Here is a 15302-nt window from a genome sequence, read left to right as displayed (position 1 = left end):
TCTTTGCACTAAAAACTGGAGACACTACTGTATGGTGAAGTGTGCGAGATATACACCGACCATAAGAGTTTGAAGTACATCTTCCAGCAGAGGGACTTGAACTTGAGACAGAGGAGATGGATGGAGCTTCTGAAAGACTATGATTGCACCATCCAGTACCACCCGGGAAAAGCCAATGTTGTGGCAGATGCCTTGAGCAGAAAATCTTCTGGCAGTTTGGCGCACATTTCAGTAGAGAAGAGACCATTGATTCAGGAGGTACATGAGTTGATGGATCAAGGTTTAATCCTAGATCTTTCAGATGAGGGGGTATTGTTGGCTCACTTTTCAGTGAGGCCAGACTTGAGGGACAGAGTTAGAGTTTCCCAGCACAGAGACCAACAACTGATGAAGATCATAGAAAGAGTCTGACAAGGTGAAGGTGGTGAATTTGGATTTGCCAATGATGGCGCCCTAGTGCAAGGTTCTAGGATATGTGTGCCCGATGTGGACAACCTCAAGAATGAAATCATGCGAGAGGCACACTACACAGCATGCTGATGTCCACCTGTGTTCCACCAAGATGTACCATGATGTGAAAGATAGCTCTGGTGGAATGGTATGAAGAGAGACATAGACTTTGTGTCCAAGTGCTTGACTTGTCGAAGGTGAAGTTTGAACACGAGAGACCATCGGGGAAGGCTGCAAGAGCTCCCTATCCCGAGAATGGAAGTGGGAAATGATCACTATGGATTTTGTGACTGGGGTGCCTCGTACCACGCGAGGAGATGATTCGATATGGGTAATTGTAGACCGCTTGACCAAATCAGCTCACTTCTTACCTATAAAGACTACATACTCGTAGCACGGTATGCGGCTCTACATTCGAGAAATAGTCGATTGCATGGAGTTTCGGCTTCCATAATATCACAGAGGCCCTGATTCACTTCTCGATTTTGGAGAAAGTTACAGAGGCACTTGGCACCTGATTGAACTTGATGACGGCTTTCCACCCTCGCAGACGGACGGTCAGAAAGGACAATCCAAACATCGAAGACATGCTTCGCATGAGTGTCTTGGATTTTGGAGGTCAATGGGATGACGGCTAGCTTTGGTGGAGTTTGCTTATAACAACGATTATCACTCCGGATAGGGATGGCACCTATGAGGCATTATATGGAAGAAAGTGTAGGTCTCCTCTGTGTTGGACGAGAAAGGAAGCGAAGGTGCATGATGTAGACCTAGTGCGTACACTTGAGGTAGTTCCTTTAATCGAGAACGAGGGCGGCTTTCGATGAAGCGGAAGAGTTATGCGGACCCAGACGGAGGGATGTGGAGTTTGCGATGGGCGACTATGTATTCCTGAAGGTTTCTCCAATGAAGGGAGTCATGAGATTTGGAAAGAAGGGCAAGTTGGCACCTCGGTATATTGGACCTTTTGAGGTTACGGATAGAGTTGGAGCAGTTGCCTACCGGTTGGAGCTACCACCCAACCTTTCTCACGTTCATCCCGTGTTTCACATCTCCATGCTCAGGAAATACATTCTCGATCCTTCTCATGTCTCTGCCTAGGATGTGATAGAGCTAAAAGAGAACTTGACATTTGAGGAGCAGCCTGTAGCCATAGTGGACTACCAAGTGAGACAGCTGAGATCAAAACAGATCCCTATGGTTAAGGTTTTGTGGAGGAGTCAGTCAGTGGAAGAATGCACCTGGGAGTCAGAGCGGGACATGCGTAGCAAGTACCCTTACTTGTTCAATGTATAATCATGTGCTTTATTCTGCCTTGTGTAAAAATTCGAGGACGAATTTTCTGTAAGGGGGGAAGAATGTAACACCCCAAAATTTTATTATTTATGAGTATTTTTGGTATTTTAATTTTATTAATATTTTAGGAAATTTTTTGAGATTTTTCGGATTTTAAAAATCGGGTTCGATTTTCCGAAAATATAAACTTTGATGATTTTTAAAAATTAATTTAAAGACCACGCGGCAAAACTAAAAATATATTTGGAGTCTACGTATTTTTTTGAGTTTTATGGAATTTTTGAATTTTGGACCTCGTTTTGGTCCGAGGCGATAAAAATTCAAAATTTTGTATTCGAATCGAGCCGGCGAATCGAGCAGACCGGATCGGACCGGTCGAATCGGACAGTCTCTTCTCTTTTTCTTCCTCCCGCGCGCGACGTTCCCTCCCCTCTTATCTCTCGTTTCTCTCTCCTCTCCACCCCCGGTAGCCCGGCCACGCGCGCCTTGACCAATGAGGCCGCCGCCCACACGGCCGGAAAAACGCGCGCGAAGCCTCCCCCCCCCTGCGCGCGCCGCTTCGACTTCCCCGGCCAAATCCGGCCGATCCGGCCACCAATTGGACCGGGTCTTGTGTCCAAAATCATCTACTCGGCGAGAGCTTTCCATAGACACCAAGAACGCCGAAATCCATCGAGCGGATTGTCCGATTTTTGCTCGGGAAGATTTTAGCCCATTTCGACTTTTGGGCTAGATTTCTCGAAAATCGTGAATCCCACGAGAAAACCGAGGCCACCAGCACGCTCCATTCGTCGAGAGCTTCGCAACGACATAAATTTCAAAATTTTCCGACACCGTTTTTCGGTGGGTCCCACGGAACTTCGCAGTATTTTTTCGAGCATTAAATGAGCTTAGAAAATTCTGAAAAATTTATGTACTAACCCCCGTGTTATGGGCTTCGTGTAGGTATCCTCGATTCGCGGAAATTCGACAGTTGACCGGGTCTGCAAATTTCGGGCCAGACAGACCCGTTACCGGAAAAGTCTCCGAATTGGACCGAGGTTTTGGCTAGCCCCCCATTGTCAGACGTCCCGAGCGCGTTCCCGAAGTCGGAATCGGCAAAGGTAAACCCGAACCTTGCTTTTTCGTAATTTTCTAGTGCTTAAATAGGATTAAAAATCCATAAAATATTCGTGGTAGCTTAGAAAATTACGATTCTTTTTGCAATAGCTTAGTAATATTGCTAAGGACCGCGGGGCAAAGTTTTATAATTTTTAGAGCTTGTTTGGGCAGTTTTTGCAAAAATGATCAATAATAAGGACTAAATTGAAATTTTACATATTGTGATGGATGACTGATTTGATGGGCGGGAGGCTGTGTGATATGATTGAACTGTTGATATATGGATTGTGAATATAGAAGTGCGTTTTTAGCCCTTTTGCAGGTTGGGTAGGTCCTAGGTATAGGGGGGACTCTGCCGGATTTTCGGCACGACTTAGGACGTAATTGGTCTTTTCTTTGTTTGTATTGAGTCAGATTGTATTAAATAAATGTAATCTAATTGTCAGGTGAGCCGGATGACTTCTTCCTCCGCCCGCCACGGTGATTGTCGTCAAGTCGTGAGTAAAATATTAATTTTAATTGTAATTTCGATATTATTATATGTTCAGCATGCCCATGCATCACTTATATGCATATATTTATGTAGTTAAACTCTAGGCACGATTTATGATGCATTGATAAATGTTAAAGTGCCATGATGTTGTTGTGGTAATTTGGAGCAGTGTGCGTGCGTTGGTGTGCGTGTGATGTGGTGTGGACTATGGATAGGACGGGTAGTCACGGCTTGAGTTCTTCGCTGGGACCCTCGATTTGGTTTATTAAGCGAAAGTCCGGCTTGAGTTCTTCGCTGGCACCAGGTTGGATTTAAGAGAGCTGTATAGGGGATCAGCTCCCATATGTTATGATTGATGCTACAGGGTGTGTGAGTGCTCCAAATTACCTTTTTGATGTTATGATGTGAAAATGATGTGGATGTTGCATTTCACTCTACAGGGTGCATTAGTTTTAGATAGTTATAGAGATTATGGTTAAAATTGATATTTTACTCTCTGAGTCGAACGCTCACTCCTGTTCAAAAATTTTTACAGGCCACAGGAGGATATTTTGTTCCGGGTTAACCTGTTTTTCTACTTCGCAGGTTGTTTATCAATATTTGTGTAATATTAATTACTCCTAGAATTTCCGCATGTGTTAGCAGTAATTATTTGAATTTGGTCTGTAATATTATATTCATGTTGGACCTGTAAACTTAATATTTTAAGTCTGTTTTGATGGATTGGATGAGGGAGCTGAGCTCCCATTTATTATTATGTTGATGAGTATGTGGAGGGTGAGCTGAGCTCCCCAATGGATTGTTTATTGTGTTTACAGGTCGGGTGAGTCGAAAACTACCCGTTGGAAAGTCCATTTTATGGCCGGACTCTGTCCGTTTGTTTTCTTGAATTTGGGCCCAATGGGCCTTAGAATTGGGTAAATGAACAGTTAGGCTTACTACGGGCCTCGGGGGCTTTAGGCTGGCCCAGGTTCTAGTGCCGGTCCGGCCCATAGGTTGGGTCATGACACAAAAATATATGTTTCAAGTATCTTCAAGCATTCTAATTTTATATTTTTGTTTCATCTGTCAATATTAAAGAACTATTTAAGTACTAATTTATCAAATATATATTAATATAAGGTACTTACATTAAATTAAGCATACTTTTTTCTTTTCATTTAAAGGTATGTCTACCTCTTCTTTATTGAATGCAACTAGATCATACTTACGTAGTGTCTTATATAGTGTCTCTATTAATGAGATAATAATTTTTATAATGATGGTGTAGAATTAGTAAATATCAAAAAGTTCAAGATTTAATTAGTAATTTTTATAGTATAGAGTAAAATTGTAAAAATTTAAAAAATATAGGTTTTTTTTTTCTAATTGAAAATTGGCCCTTTTCAAATTAAAAATTCATGTTTAATTTGAACTACTATTATTAGTTACTATATTTTGCTAATTAGTTATAAAATAAATATTTTATTGTCAAGTATGTAGCTTTTCAATAGTTTAAATTATCTAATTTAATTGGAAAGAGCAAACAGTAAAATTTACCGTTTAGAGTTAAAACGATCCTAATATCACAAATTCAAATGTAATTTTGATTTTTTTATTTTTATTTTAATTTCTAAATAACATTTTTAGCCATTCATACTTTTAAGAATTTATTGTAACATATATTATATTATTTTTACTTTATCACATTTAACTTAATAATTAGATTCATATCATAGGTTAAGAATTAGATATGATAACATATAAAATGTAATCTAATTATAAAAATAATAATTTTCGAATTGATAAATATTTATTCATATAATTAATTAAATAAATATTAAAATAACAAATTTAATTTAAATAATGATAAATATATAAATAAATAATTATATTTCAAAGGCTATTATTTAAAAAATAATATTAATAATCTGAAAAGTGAAAAAAGCATAAAAGTAGTAAAAAAAAATAAAGAAAATAAAAATATATTTATGTCCTATATCTATAATCCATAGTTTATGTCTATAAAACATTTAAATATATGAAAGTGGGGAACATTTGGATTTCCAAAAATAGCCTTCATCATTTATATTATTTACAATTATCTTATTTTTTTATTATTTAAATTATTTTTAATTTTTATTTAAATTTAAAATTTTTATTTGTCAAAAAATCAATATATATATATATATATATATATATATATATATATATATATATATATACACACACACTATTGTTATATTACAACATTTAAATTTAATTATATACAATTACTAAATTTAGATTATATTTAGTTTAACAGTTTAATATAGCTAATAATTGATAATTAATAATGATTGCTATTAGTTATTAGATAATAGCTGTTAGTTGATAGCTCATAACTGATTATAATTAATTTATATTAGATATTTGATAAAAAGATATTTAACTGTTACTGCTAATATATGGTGAGGCAAGTGTAGGCATAAAAGCACTTGGGGTAGTAATGATGAAAGGATTTTGAACACTGATGTTGACAAATGGGTTATATGGCTTTGTGGTTCTGAGTCCATAAAAGCCCATCAGGCCGTTGGAAAAAAAGGCTTATGGAAAATGAATAGGGCTCTATTATAATAAAATAAAACGAGGGAGAGAGACAGAGAGAGAACCAAGCTTGTGTTGGTGCAATTAGTAAGACTAGAAAGAAGATAGAGTTGGATAAATTGGAGACTAATTAGAGTTTGTCCAATTTATATAGAGCCCATCAACAAGAAGCCCATTAAAAACACCAAGAATCTTCTAGTAAATCTGGCCTAAAAAAACCTCTTGTTTAGTGGCTCAAAACTATTAATCAAATTCTTTTCAAAAATATTAAATTGTCACCATCCATTTTATAGTATAATTTCACTTGAACTTTAAATTCTTAATTCTCTGTCTTCCCTAATTCAATAACCAGGTCAGCTTTGAAAAACTTGATATATAGAGAAATTTTAAATTAAAAAAATTAATTCATATTAGTATGATAAAACAAATTTTATTTATATATTATGTTGCAATCTTTCGTTGTGGTTACTAGCTTGGGCATTCACCAAGACCAAAATGCATTCACAAATCATTTGGTTCGCACCAACCATCATAGTGAAGGCTAGCATGCAGCCTACAGCCTGCAAGTTGATTAGTTAAATAATGGAGACAATAAAGGAGAAACCTCATTTGTTTAGAAAATGGCTAGATCCATTCGTAGAACTTTGCATATTTGCAAGACTTAGTCAAGCTGTTTTGTCCAGTCAAAAGGTTCCCAGTCTCGTGCAAAATTCGCAACTGCCTGCTTTTTTGCATCCACTGACTCATGCCTCCGTCGACGATATACCTCTTCTTCTGACAAACACAGCATACCTCTTATTACATCGAGTCCAAAGGTACTTTTGAATTGCATCTCGTCATCTATAATGTGGACAAAGCCACTGTTTAAGCCAAACTCAACATGGAAGTAAGGGAAGTCGTTGGGGATTGAACCACGCAATCCCTTAACACTTGTATCAATCAGCTTCTTTGCATTGTGCTGGCTCCACTCATTTTCAGCTTCTTCAATTGCCTAAAAAAAAAAAAATCTTCTTCAGAGACTGTCCAGGAAGCAATAAATTAACAACACAAGGATATATGGATGTATTTGCACATGTAAAATCATATATCTAGGCCAAAGATTCCATAAATTCAACTGACTCTTAACCCCAAACTAGTTAGAACAAGTTAATAATATCACAAAGATTTTTGTCTTCTCCGAAGTGTCTGAATCTCTAACAGCCTACATTACATTGCTTAAATGCAAGAAAACATATAGGCAAAAGAATCAATACAAGTGACTATCCCTACCCTGCCAACAGAAAGCTACTTATTGAACAACAGCAGTTATAATGCATTTGCAGTATATTCTTAATGCATTTGCAATATATTCTTATGCTGCAGTTATGTGGTAGCAATTTTGACAGAAGTTATATTCAAACTTATTGGCAAAAATAGAGAACATAAGCTTATAGTACACAGTGAACTCTTAAATATTAATTTTGTTATTTTGGGTGAAAAATCAACTTGTATCACTCCTATTCACAATAACTTCCTATTCTACAACAAATTTCACAAGTTGTTCTCCATGCCTGATGTCATGTCATTGTTTGAGAGGGTGAGCAAAGTAAAGAATTTTTCAATTGCTAGCAAACAACACTGAAACAGAATTTCACTCTTTTCTGTTACCCTCCCTAAATACTAAGGTTCAGACATTAGTTCACAATTGAAACAAGCAAATGACATTATTTAGTTCAAAGGGGCATCTGTAAGGCATTTTTTATGCAAGTGACTACCAATTCAGCATTAATCACTAATCAGTACAATTCTGACTCCTTAGTTTATGATAAAATTGGCACAAAATGTTAAAATTCTGCTAATAAATTAAAAAGTTATTGTTAAGATACTATCAATTGAACCTAAGATTGAGATAATGTGTTTTGATTGTGTGCTGTAACGGTGCCTGTGAATGTGTCATCATGTATTCTTCCTTTTTAGTGTATTTGAACTTTGAAAACAATGTATATATATATATATATATATATATATATATATATATATATATATATATATATATATATATATACCCAGTGACTTGAGGGAATAATCAAGCTCTTTTTAACCCATATTCTTCTTCTCATTCTTCTTTATTTCTCCTTCTTTTACAATTATAAAGTTGTTAATAGAATTAAAGAAAGGAAGAAAGTAAATGTTAGATGTTCAAGAATTTGTCATTAGACAAAAACAAAATTATTAAAGACACTGACCTTTTTAAAGTAGAGAGGGGCCTGTTTAGCAATTTTTTGTGGCAGGGGAATGCACTCAATTAAACAATGACGACGTTGTTGTGCCAACCCCATTACTGTTTCAAGGAACACTAAATCCTTCCCTTGTTTCGCAAACATCATTATAAGGCATTTCTTGAAATTGCGAATTTCTTCCCATACATAATTGTCAACACTCCTTGTGGCTGATTCATGCTGAAAAGGCCAACCAGACTCCATTAGAATAAAGCAAACAGTACTGAATTTAAAAGAACAGAAAATTCAAAGTCTCATCATTTACCAAAAAAATTAAGAATGAGTTTATTTCCCCTCCTAAAGCATGCAAAGAATCTTGATTGAAGAAACATACAAATTTCCCATTATCCATTAAAATTTTGGGATATATCCAATTTCACAGAATGCAGAAAGTAATGATGAAATTCAACTATGAGAAAGAAAGATAAGCATATTGTAGCATAAAGCAACTAGATTAGACTTACCTGCATTGGTAAGATAAAACAATGACCTGGAATAACAGGCTGCCACTGTGGCAACATCAAATACGTGAAGTTTGCAATAGACACAACAAGGTGTTTTGGCTGATTAGGATTCTCAAAGCAAAAAAGGAAACGCTCTTGCTGAGTTGCAACCTTCTTCCTAGACTTTCGGCATGGCCCATCTTCAAAATCATATTCATCATCTGCCCGACCATATTGTTTATTCTGGATTAGCTTTATGTTCTCAGCCTCCTGTCTTTTCCGTTTTCCCCAGGATAAACAATCGTGAGCTCTCCTCATTTCAGGAAGCGAGACTGATGATGACAGTGGAGAGGTGGGTGGTATGCCTACTGTGGGATTTGTGAATTTGAACGACACCGTTTGGATGCCGAGAATCAATACACAACCAAAGTAACCTGTCGAAAGCGATTCCTCCAATGCCTTATTGGAGCTGTTTGCCAGCAACCAAAGGAAGGCGAGAAAAGAAAGTAATAGTGAGCTGCAAAGGAAAAACCCTAGAAATTGCAGAGAACGAGAGTGAGAATCGATGAAGAAGAAAAAAGACGTTAGCCTACACGGTATTTATAGAGCCTGGGTATTTATAGAGTTCTGATTTTAACGAACGCGTTTTATAATCCATGTTGAATCAGGAAAGAATTGAAACAACAATGCCCCCGACGAAATTCTTTACCGCCATTACACGCTCCACTCAATGCGCGAGTAACTCGATTAGGCGCCTGGATTTGTTTAATTTTGATTTGCCCGGGGCCCGCTGCTTAATTTCTCGCTTGGGCCGGCCGCGAATAAAATCTTTTGCCATTTTCTAAAATTAATATTAATAGAAAAAAAAAAATATATATATATATATATTAAAGATGTAAAAAAAAATTATAATTTATTATCTTTATAATATATGCATTTTACTTATTATTGAAATAATTTTAATATGTTATTATGGGTGATGATATCAGCATTAAGTTAATTGAAATTTTTAAAAAAATAAAAAACAAAAAATAATTATAAATTAAAAATCTCAAATTTAAATGTAAAAATAAATTAAATTGATTATTATATATATATATAATTTATTTATTTAAAACTGCTTATCAATTTAGAATAAAATTATAGAAGAAAATATTTGTATTAATAATTATGAAATATTAAAATTAAATAACATCAATATATAAAACTAACAATCATATAGTCTTTTATCAAGTTATTTGTCTATCCCTTTATTATTAAATAATTGTAATATTTTTTAAAAAGTCCTAAATTTTAATATTTTAAATATTGTTATATGAAATAAAAAATATATATATCTGTAAAATATATGAAATTTTCTGTATGGTTTAAAAAAACCTAAACTTATTTGATAAAAACCTCATAGGATTATATGGAAAAATAGAATTAAATAAAAAAATAATGAACTTATTTGCAAAATGTTAATATAAATATATTGTCTTTTATGATTATTTTAAGTCCTATAAAATTAGAATTTCATAAGAAAAATTTATAGAACTATTACATTGCAATCTTATATTTTGATAGTTTATGCATATGGAAGCAGAAAATTAGATATTTATTCCCAACTTTTTAGGGCAATAACTCTGTTGTCCATGGACACTAATTCAATCTCCAACATACGTTAAACTACCTTTGCAGAAGATATCATATTTATAATAAGATTATGAAATAGAAAATCAAACTGAATTTCAAGAGTCCAACTGATTTCCTAGTTTAACTCAATTATTCATCTTGAATCATTTATAAATAAATTTAATTAAAAATTGATGAAAACTTAAATTTTATAATTTAAACATACATTGTTATAATTATATATAATATATTAATTTTATTTTTTATTATAACTTCAAATACTTATATATTTGTATAATTAAATAATAATATAAAACTTATTTAAATCGATAAAAATTTGAAATGAATGAGTGTTTAAGTTTGATATTATGATTTTTTATTATATTTTAATACAAATAAATTAATTTTTATTTTAAATGATTAATTATCCAAACAAAGTTTAAATAATTTTTATGAATATACTTTTTAATTTTAATAAATTTTTAAATTAAGGTATTTTTTATGCAAAATAATTTATTTAAAAAAAACTAATTAATAAAAAAAAATCTAAGCATTTTATGTAAATTTTTAATTTAGCTAACTTTATCAATATTGTAAAATTAGTGTTAGTTTTATTCTATTTAACTAAATTAGTCAAAATTTTGTTAATGTTATAGAGCCCATCAGCAAGAAGCCCATTAAAAACACCAAGAATCATCTGGTAAATCTGGCCTAAAAGAACCTTTTGTTTAGTGGCTCAAAACTATTAATCAAATTCTTTTCAAAACCATCAAATTGTCACCATCTATTTTATAGCATAATTTCACTTCCTATGTCTTCACCAATTCAATGACTGGATCGGCTTTAAAAAACTTGATATATAGAGAAATATTAAATTAAAAAAATCAATTCATGTTAGTATAATAAAACAAACTTTATTTATACATTATAATAAAGGAGAAATCTCATTTGTTTAGAAAATGGCTAGATCCATCCGTAGAACTTTGCATATTTGAAAGACTTAGTCAAGCTGTTTTGTCCAGTTAAAAGGTTCCCAGTCTCGTGCAAAATTTGCAACCGCTTGCTTTTTTGCATCCATTGACTCATGCCTCCGTCGACGATATACCTCTTCTTCTGGCAAACGCAGCATACCTCTTATTACATCGAGTCCAAAGGTACTTTTGAATTGCATCTCGTCGTTGATAACGTGGACAAAGCCACTGTTTAAGCCGAACTCAACATGGAAGTAAGGGAAGTCCTTGGGGACAGAACCACGCAACCCCTTAACCCTTGTATCAATCAGCTTCTTTGCATTGTGTTGGCTCCACTCGTGTTCAGCTTCTTCAATTGCCTGAAAAAAAAAAAAAATCTTCTTCAGAGACTTGTCCAGGAAGCAAGAAATTAACAATACAAGGATATATAGATGCATTTGCACATGTAAAATCATAATCTAGGCCAAAGATTCCATAAATTCAACTGACTCATAATCCCAAACTAGTTAGAACAAGTTAATGATATCATAATCCCAAGTTAAATTCAACAGAAAGATACTTATTGAACAACAACGGTTATAATGCGTTTGCAGTATATTCTTATGCTGCAGTTATGTGGTAGCAAATTTGACAGAAGGTATATTCAAACTTATTGTCAAAAATCAGAGAACATAAGCTTATAGTACACATAGTGAACTCTTAAATATTAATTTTGTTATTTTGGGTAAAAAATCAACTTGTACTCCTCAAAAAAATTTGTACAAATATTATATACTCCTATTTACAATAACTTCCTATTCTACAACAAATTTCACAAGTTGTTCTCCATGACTGATGTCATGTCATTGTTTGAGAGGGTGAGCAAACAGTAAAGAATTTTTCAATTGCTAGCAAACAACACTGAAACAAAATTTCACTCTTTTCTGTTACCCTCCCTAAATACTAAGGTTCAGACATTAGTTCACAATTTAAACAAGCAAATGACATTATTTAGTTCAAAGGGGCATATGTATGGCATTTTTTATGCAAGTGACTACCAATTCAGCATTTATCAGTAGGGCTGTGTACGGTTCTTGAGGGAACATAACCGAACTGAAGAACCGCACCAAATTGATAAGAACTGTATCGGAATGAATTTATTTTGATACTTTAGTTCGATTCTGGTTCTTCACTAAGAACCAAAAGGGGCATCTGTATGGCATTTTTTATGCAAATGACTACCAATTCAGCATTTATCAGTAGGGCTGTGTACGGTTCTTGGGGGAACCGAACCGAACCGAACCAAACTGAAGAACCGCACCAAATTGATAAGAAATGTATCAAACTGAATTTATTTTGATACTTTAGTTCGATTCTAGTTCTTCACTAAGAACCAAACCGGAATCAAACTGGAACCGTATCAAGCCGAAAACCAAATTTATAATTATGTTTTTCTATTTTTTTTAGATGTATTATATACTTTCAATATAATTTTATATATTTATATATATATATATATATATATATATATATATATATATATATATATATATATATATATATATATATATATATAATTATGAACTAAATATAACATAATATTTTATTTTATTTTTCTATATTTTCTTAATAATTTTAGTTATAAAAACATTAAATTATCTTATTATTTTTAATTATAAATATACTATTATCTTTTACATGAATATATATATATATATATATATAAATTCTTAATTATATTGATATCTTACAGTTAAATATTATATGATTTATAAATAATTAAAATGTATATTATACGATATACTTATACTATTATATTATAGAATATATTTAATCCTAAATTAGATATATACCTTATAGTTAAACATTATATAATTTAAGTATAACTAAAAGATTTATTATATGATATATTATATATTAATAGCCTAATTTGAAACTTAAATGCTAATTTAAGAATGACTTTTTAAGGAAATAATTATATAAAATTATTTTAAGATCGATAATCTAATTGGAAACGAAGAATCGAGAACCATACCGAATCAGAACCGAAATATTAAAGAACCGAATCAAAACTATACCGAAATTTCAGTTCAGTTTCGATTCCTAGCCAAACCTCAAACGGAACCGGAACCGAACGCCCCTATTTATCAGTACAATTCTGACTCCTTAGTTTATGATAAAATTGGCACAAAATGCTAAAATTCTGCTAATAAATTAAAAAGTTATTTTTAAGATACTATTACTTGAACCTAAGATTGAGATAATGTGTTTTGACGTGTGCTGTAACGGTGCCTGTGAATGTGACATCATGTATTCTTCTTTTTTAGTGTATTTGAATTTTGAAAACAATATGTATATATATCCCCAATGACATGAGGGAATAATCAAGCTCTTTTTATCCTTTATTCTTTTTCTCATTCTTCTTTATTTCTCCTTCTTTTACAATTATAAAGTTGTTAATAGAATTAAAGAAATGAAGAAAGTAAATATTAGATGTTCAAGAATTTGTCATTAGGCCAAAACAAAATAATTAAAGACACTGACCTTTTTAAAGTAGAGAGGGGCCTGTTTAGCAATTTTTTGTGGCAGGGGAATGCACTCAATTAAACAGTGACGACGTTGTTGTGCCAACCCCATTACTGTTTCAAGGAACACTAAATCCTTCCCTTGTTTCGCAAACATCATTATAAGGCATTTCTTGAAATTGCGAATTTCTTCCCATACATAATTGTCAACACTCCTTGTGGCTGATTCATGCTGAAAAGGCCAGCCAGACTCCATTAGAATAAAGCAAGCAGTACTGAATTTAAAAGAACAGAAAATTCAACAATGTCTCATCATTTACCAAAAAAAAAATTAAAAATGAGTTTATTTCCCCTCCTAAAGCATGCAAAGAATCTTGAATGAAGAAGCATACAGATTTCCCATTATCCATTAAAATTTTGGGATATATCCAATTTCACAGAATGCAGAAAGTAATGATGAAATTCAACTATGAGAAAGAAAGATAAGCATATTGCAGCATAAAGCAACTAGATTAGACTTACCTGCATTGGTAAGATAAAACAATGGCCTGGAACAACAGGCTGCCACTGTGGCAACATCAAATACGTGAAGTTTGCAATAGACACAACAAGGTGTTTTGGCTGATTAGGATTCTCAAAGCAAAAAAGGCAACGCTCTTGCTGAGTTGCAACCTTCTTCGTAGACTTTCGGCATGGTCCATCTTCAAAATCATATTCATCATCTGCCCGACCATATTGTTTATACTGGATTAGCTTTATGTTCTCAGCCTCCTGTCTTTTCCGTTTTCCCCAGGATAAACAATCGTGAGCTCTCCTCATTTCAGGAAGCGAGACTGAAGATGACAGTGGAGAGGTGGGTGGTATGCCGACTGTGTGATTTGTGAATTTGAACGACAACGTTTGGATGCCGATAATCAATACACAACCAAAGTAACCTGTCGAAAGCGATTCCTCCAATGCCTTATTGGAGCTGTTTGCCAGCAACCAAAGGAAGGCGAGAAAAGAAAGTAAAAGCTAGCTGCAATGAAAAAACCCTAGAAATCAAAGAGAACGAGGGCGAGAATGGATGCAGAAACCAAAAGCCAGATGCGGAAGGGGAAAGAAGTTAGCCTACACGGTATTTATATAGAGATTCGATCTTAACGAACGCGTTTTATAATTCTTTGCTGCCATTACACGCTCCACTCAATGCTCGAGTAAATCCATTACGCGCGTGGTTGAGAATTGTTTAATTTTGATTCGCTAGGGGCCCGCTGCTTAATTTCTCGCTTGGGCCGGACGCGAAATTTTTTTTTTTTACCATTTTCTAAATTAATGTTAATAGAAAAAAAAAACATTTATTATTTATTATCTTTATAATATATACATTTTACTTCGTATTGAAATAATTTTAATATGTTATTATGGGTGATGATATCAGCATTAAGTTAATTGAAATTAAAAAAAAATAAAAAATAATTATAAATTAAAAATATCAAATTTAAATGTAAAAATAAATTAATTGATTATTTTATTATATATATATAATTTTATTTAATTTAAAACTACTTATCAATTTAGAATAAAGTTATAGTAGAAAAAATTTGTATTGATAATTATGAAATATT

General features: G+C 33.0%; 2 protein-coding genes across 2 annotated transcripts in view; both read right to left on the bottom strand.

The window, feature by feature from the left end:
* Positions 1-9206, bottom strand: part of LOC131171416 (uncharacterized) — a 52145-nt gene extending 42939 nt beyond the window's left edge. Inside the window, exons 1-2 of the mRNA XM_058131503.1 lie at positions 8628-9206; positions 8131-8343 (exon numbers count right to left, since the gene is read on the bottom strand). Of these exons, the coding sequence (XP_057987486.1) occupies positions 8131-8343; positions 8628-8924 (510 nt within the window). The 5' untranslated portion in view covers positions 8925-9206. The remainder of the gene's footprint in view (positions 1-8130; positions 8344-8627) is intronic.
* Positions 9207-11112: 1906 nt separating this feature from the next.
* Positions 11113-14787, bottom strand: LOC110642520 (uncharacterized). The gene is made up of 3 exons (XM_058131502.1): positions 14218-14787; positions 13715-13927; positions 11113-11550 (listed from the first exon to the last, which is right to left on the bottom strand). Exons 1-3 carry the CDS (start codon positions 14512-14514, stop codon positions 11221-11223), a joined length of 840 nt encoding a protein of 279 aa, XP_057987485.1. The 5' UTR covers positions 14515-14787; the 3' UTR covers positions 11113-11220.
* Positions 14788-15302: the final 515 nt, after the last annotated feature.

This window comes from Hevea brasiliensis, chromosome 12, assembly GCF_030052815.1.
Source record: "Hevea brasiliensis isolate MT/VB/25A 57/8 chromosome 12, ASM3005281v1, whole genome shotgun sequence".
NCBI classification, from domain to species: Eukaryota; Viridiplantae; Streptophyta; class Magnoliopsida; order Malpighiales; family Euphorbiaceae; genus Hevea; species Hevea brasiliensis.
The sequence above is the reverse complement of the archived record's forward strand: the minus strand, read 5'-3'. Positions and strand labels throughout refer to the sequence as shown.

Excerpts from the sequence above, each read along its gene's own strand:
- LOC110642520 (XM_058131502.1), bottom strand. The coding sequence starts at position 14,514 with ATGAGGAGAGCTCACGATTGTTTATCCTGGGGAAAACGGAAAAGACAG. Across the intron at positions 13,928-14,217 it reads GTTTTATCTTACCAATGCAG|CATGAATCAGCCACAAGGAG; the intron begins GTAAGTCTAATC and ends TGGCCTTTTCAG. Across the intron at positions 11,551-13,714 it reads CCCCTCTCTACTTTAAAAAG|GCAATTGAAGAAGCTGAACA; the intron begins GTCAGTGTCTTT and ends TTTTTTTTTCAG.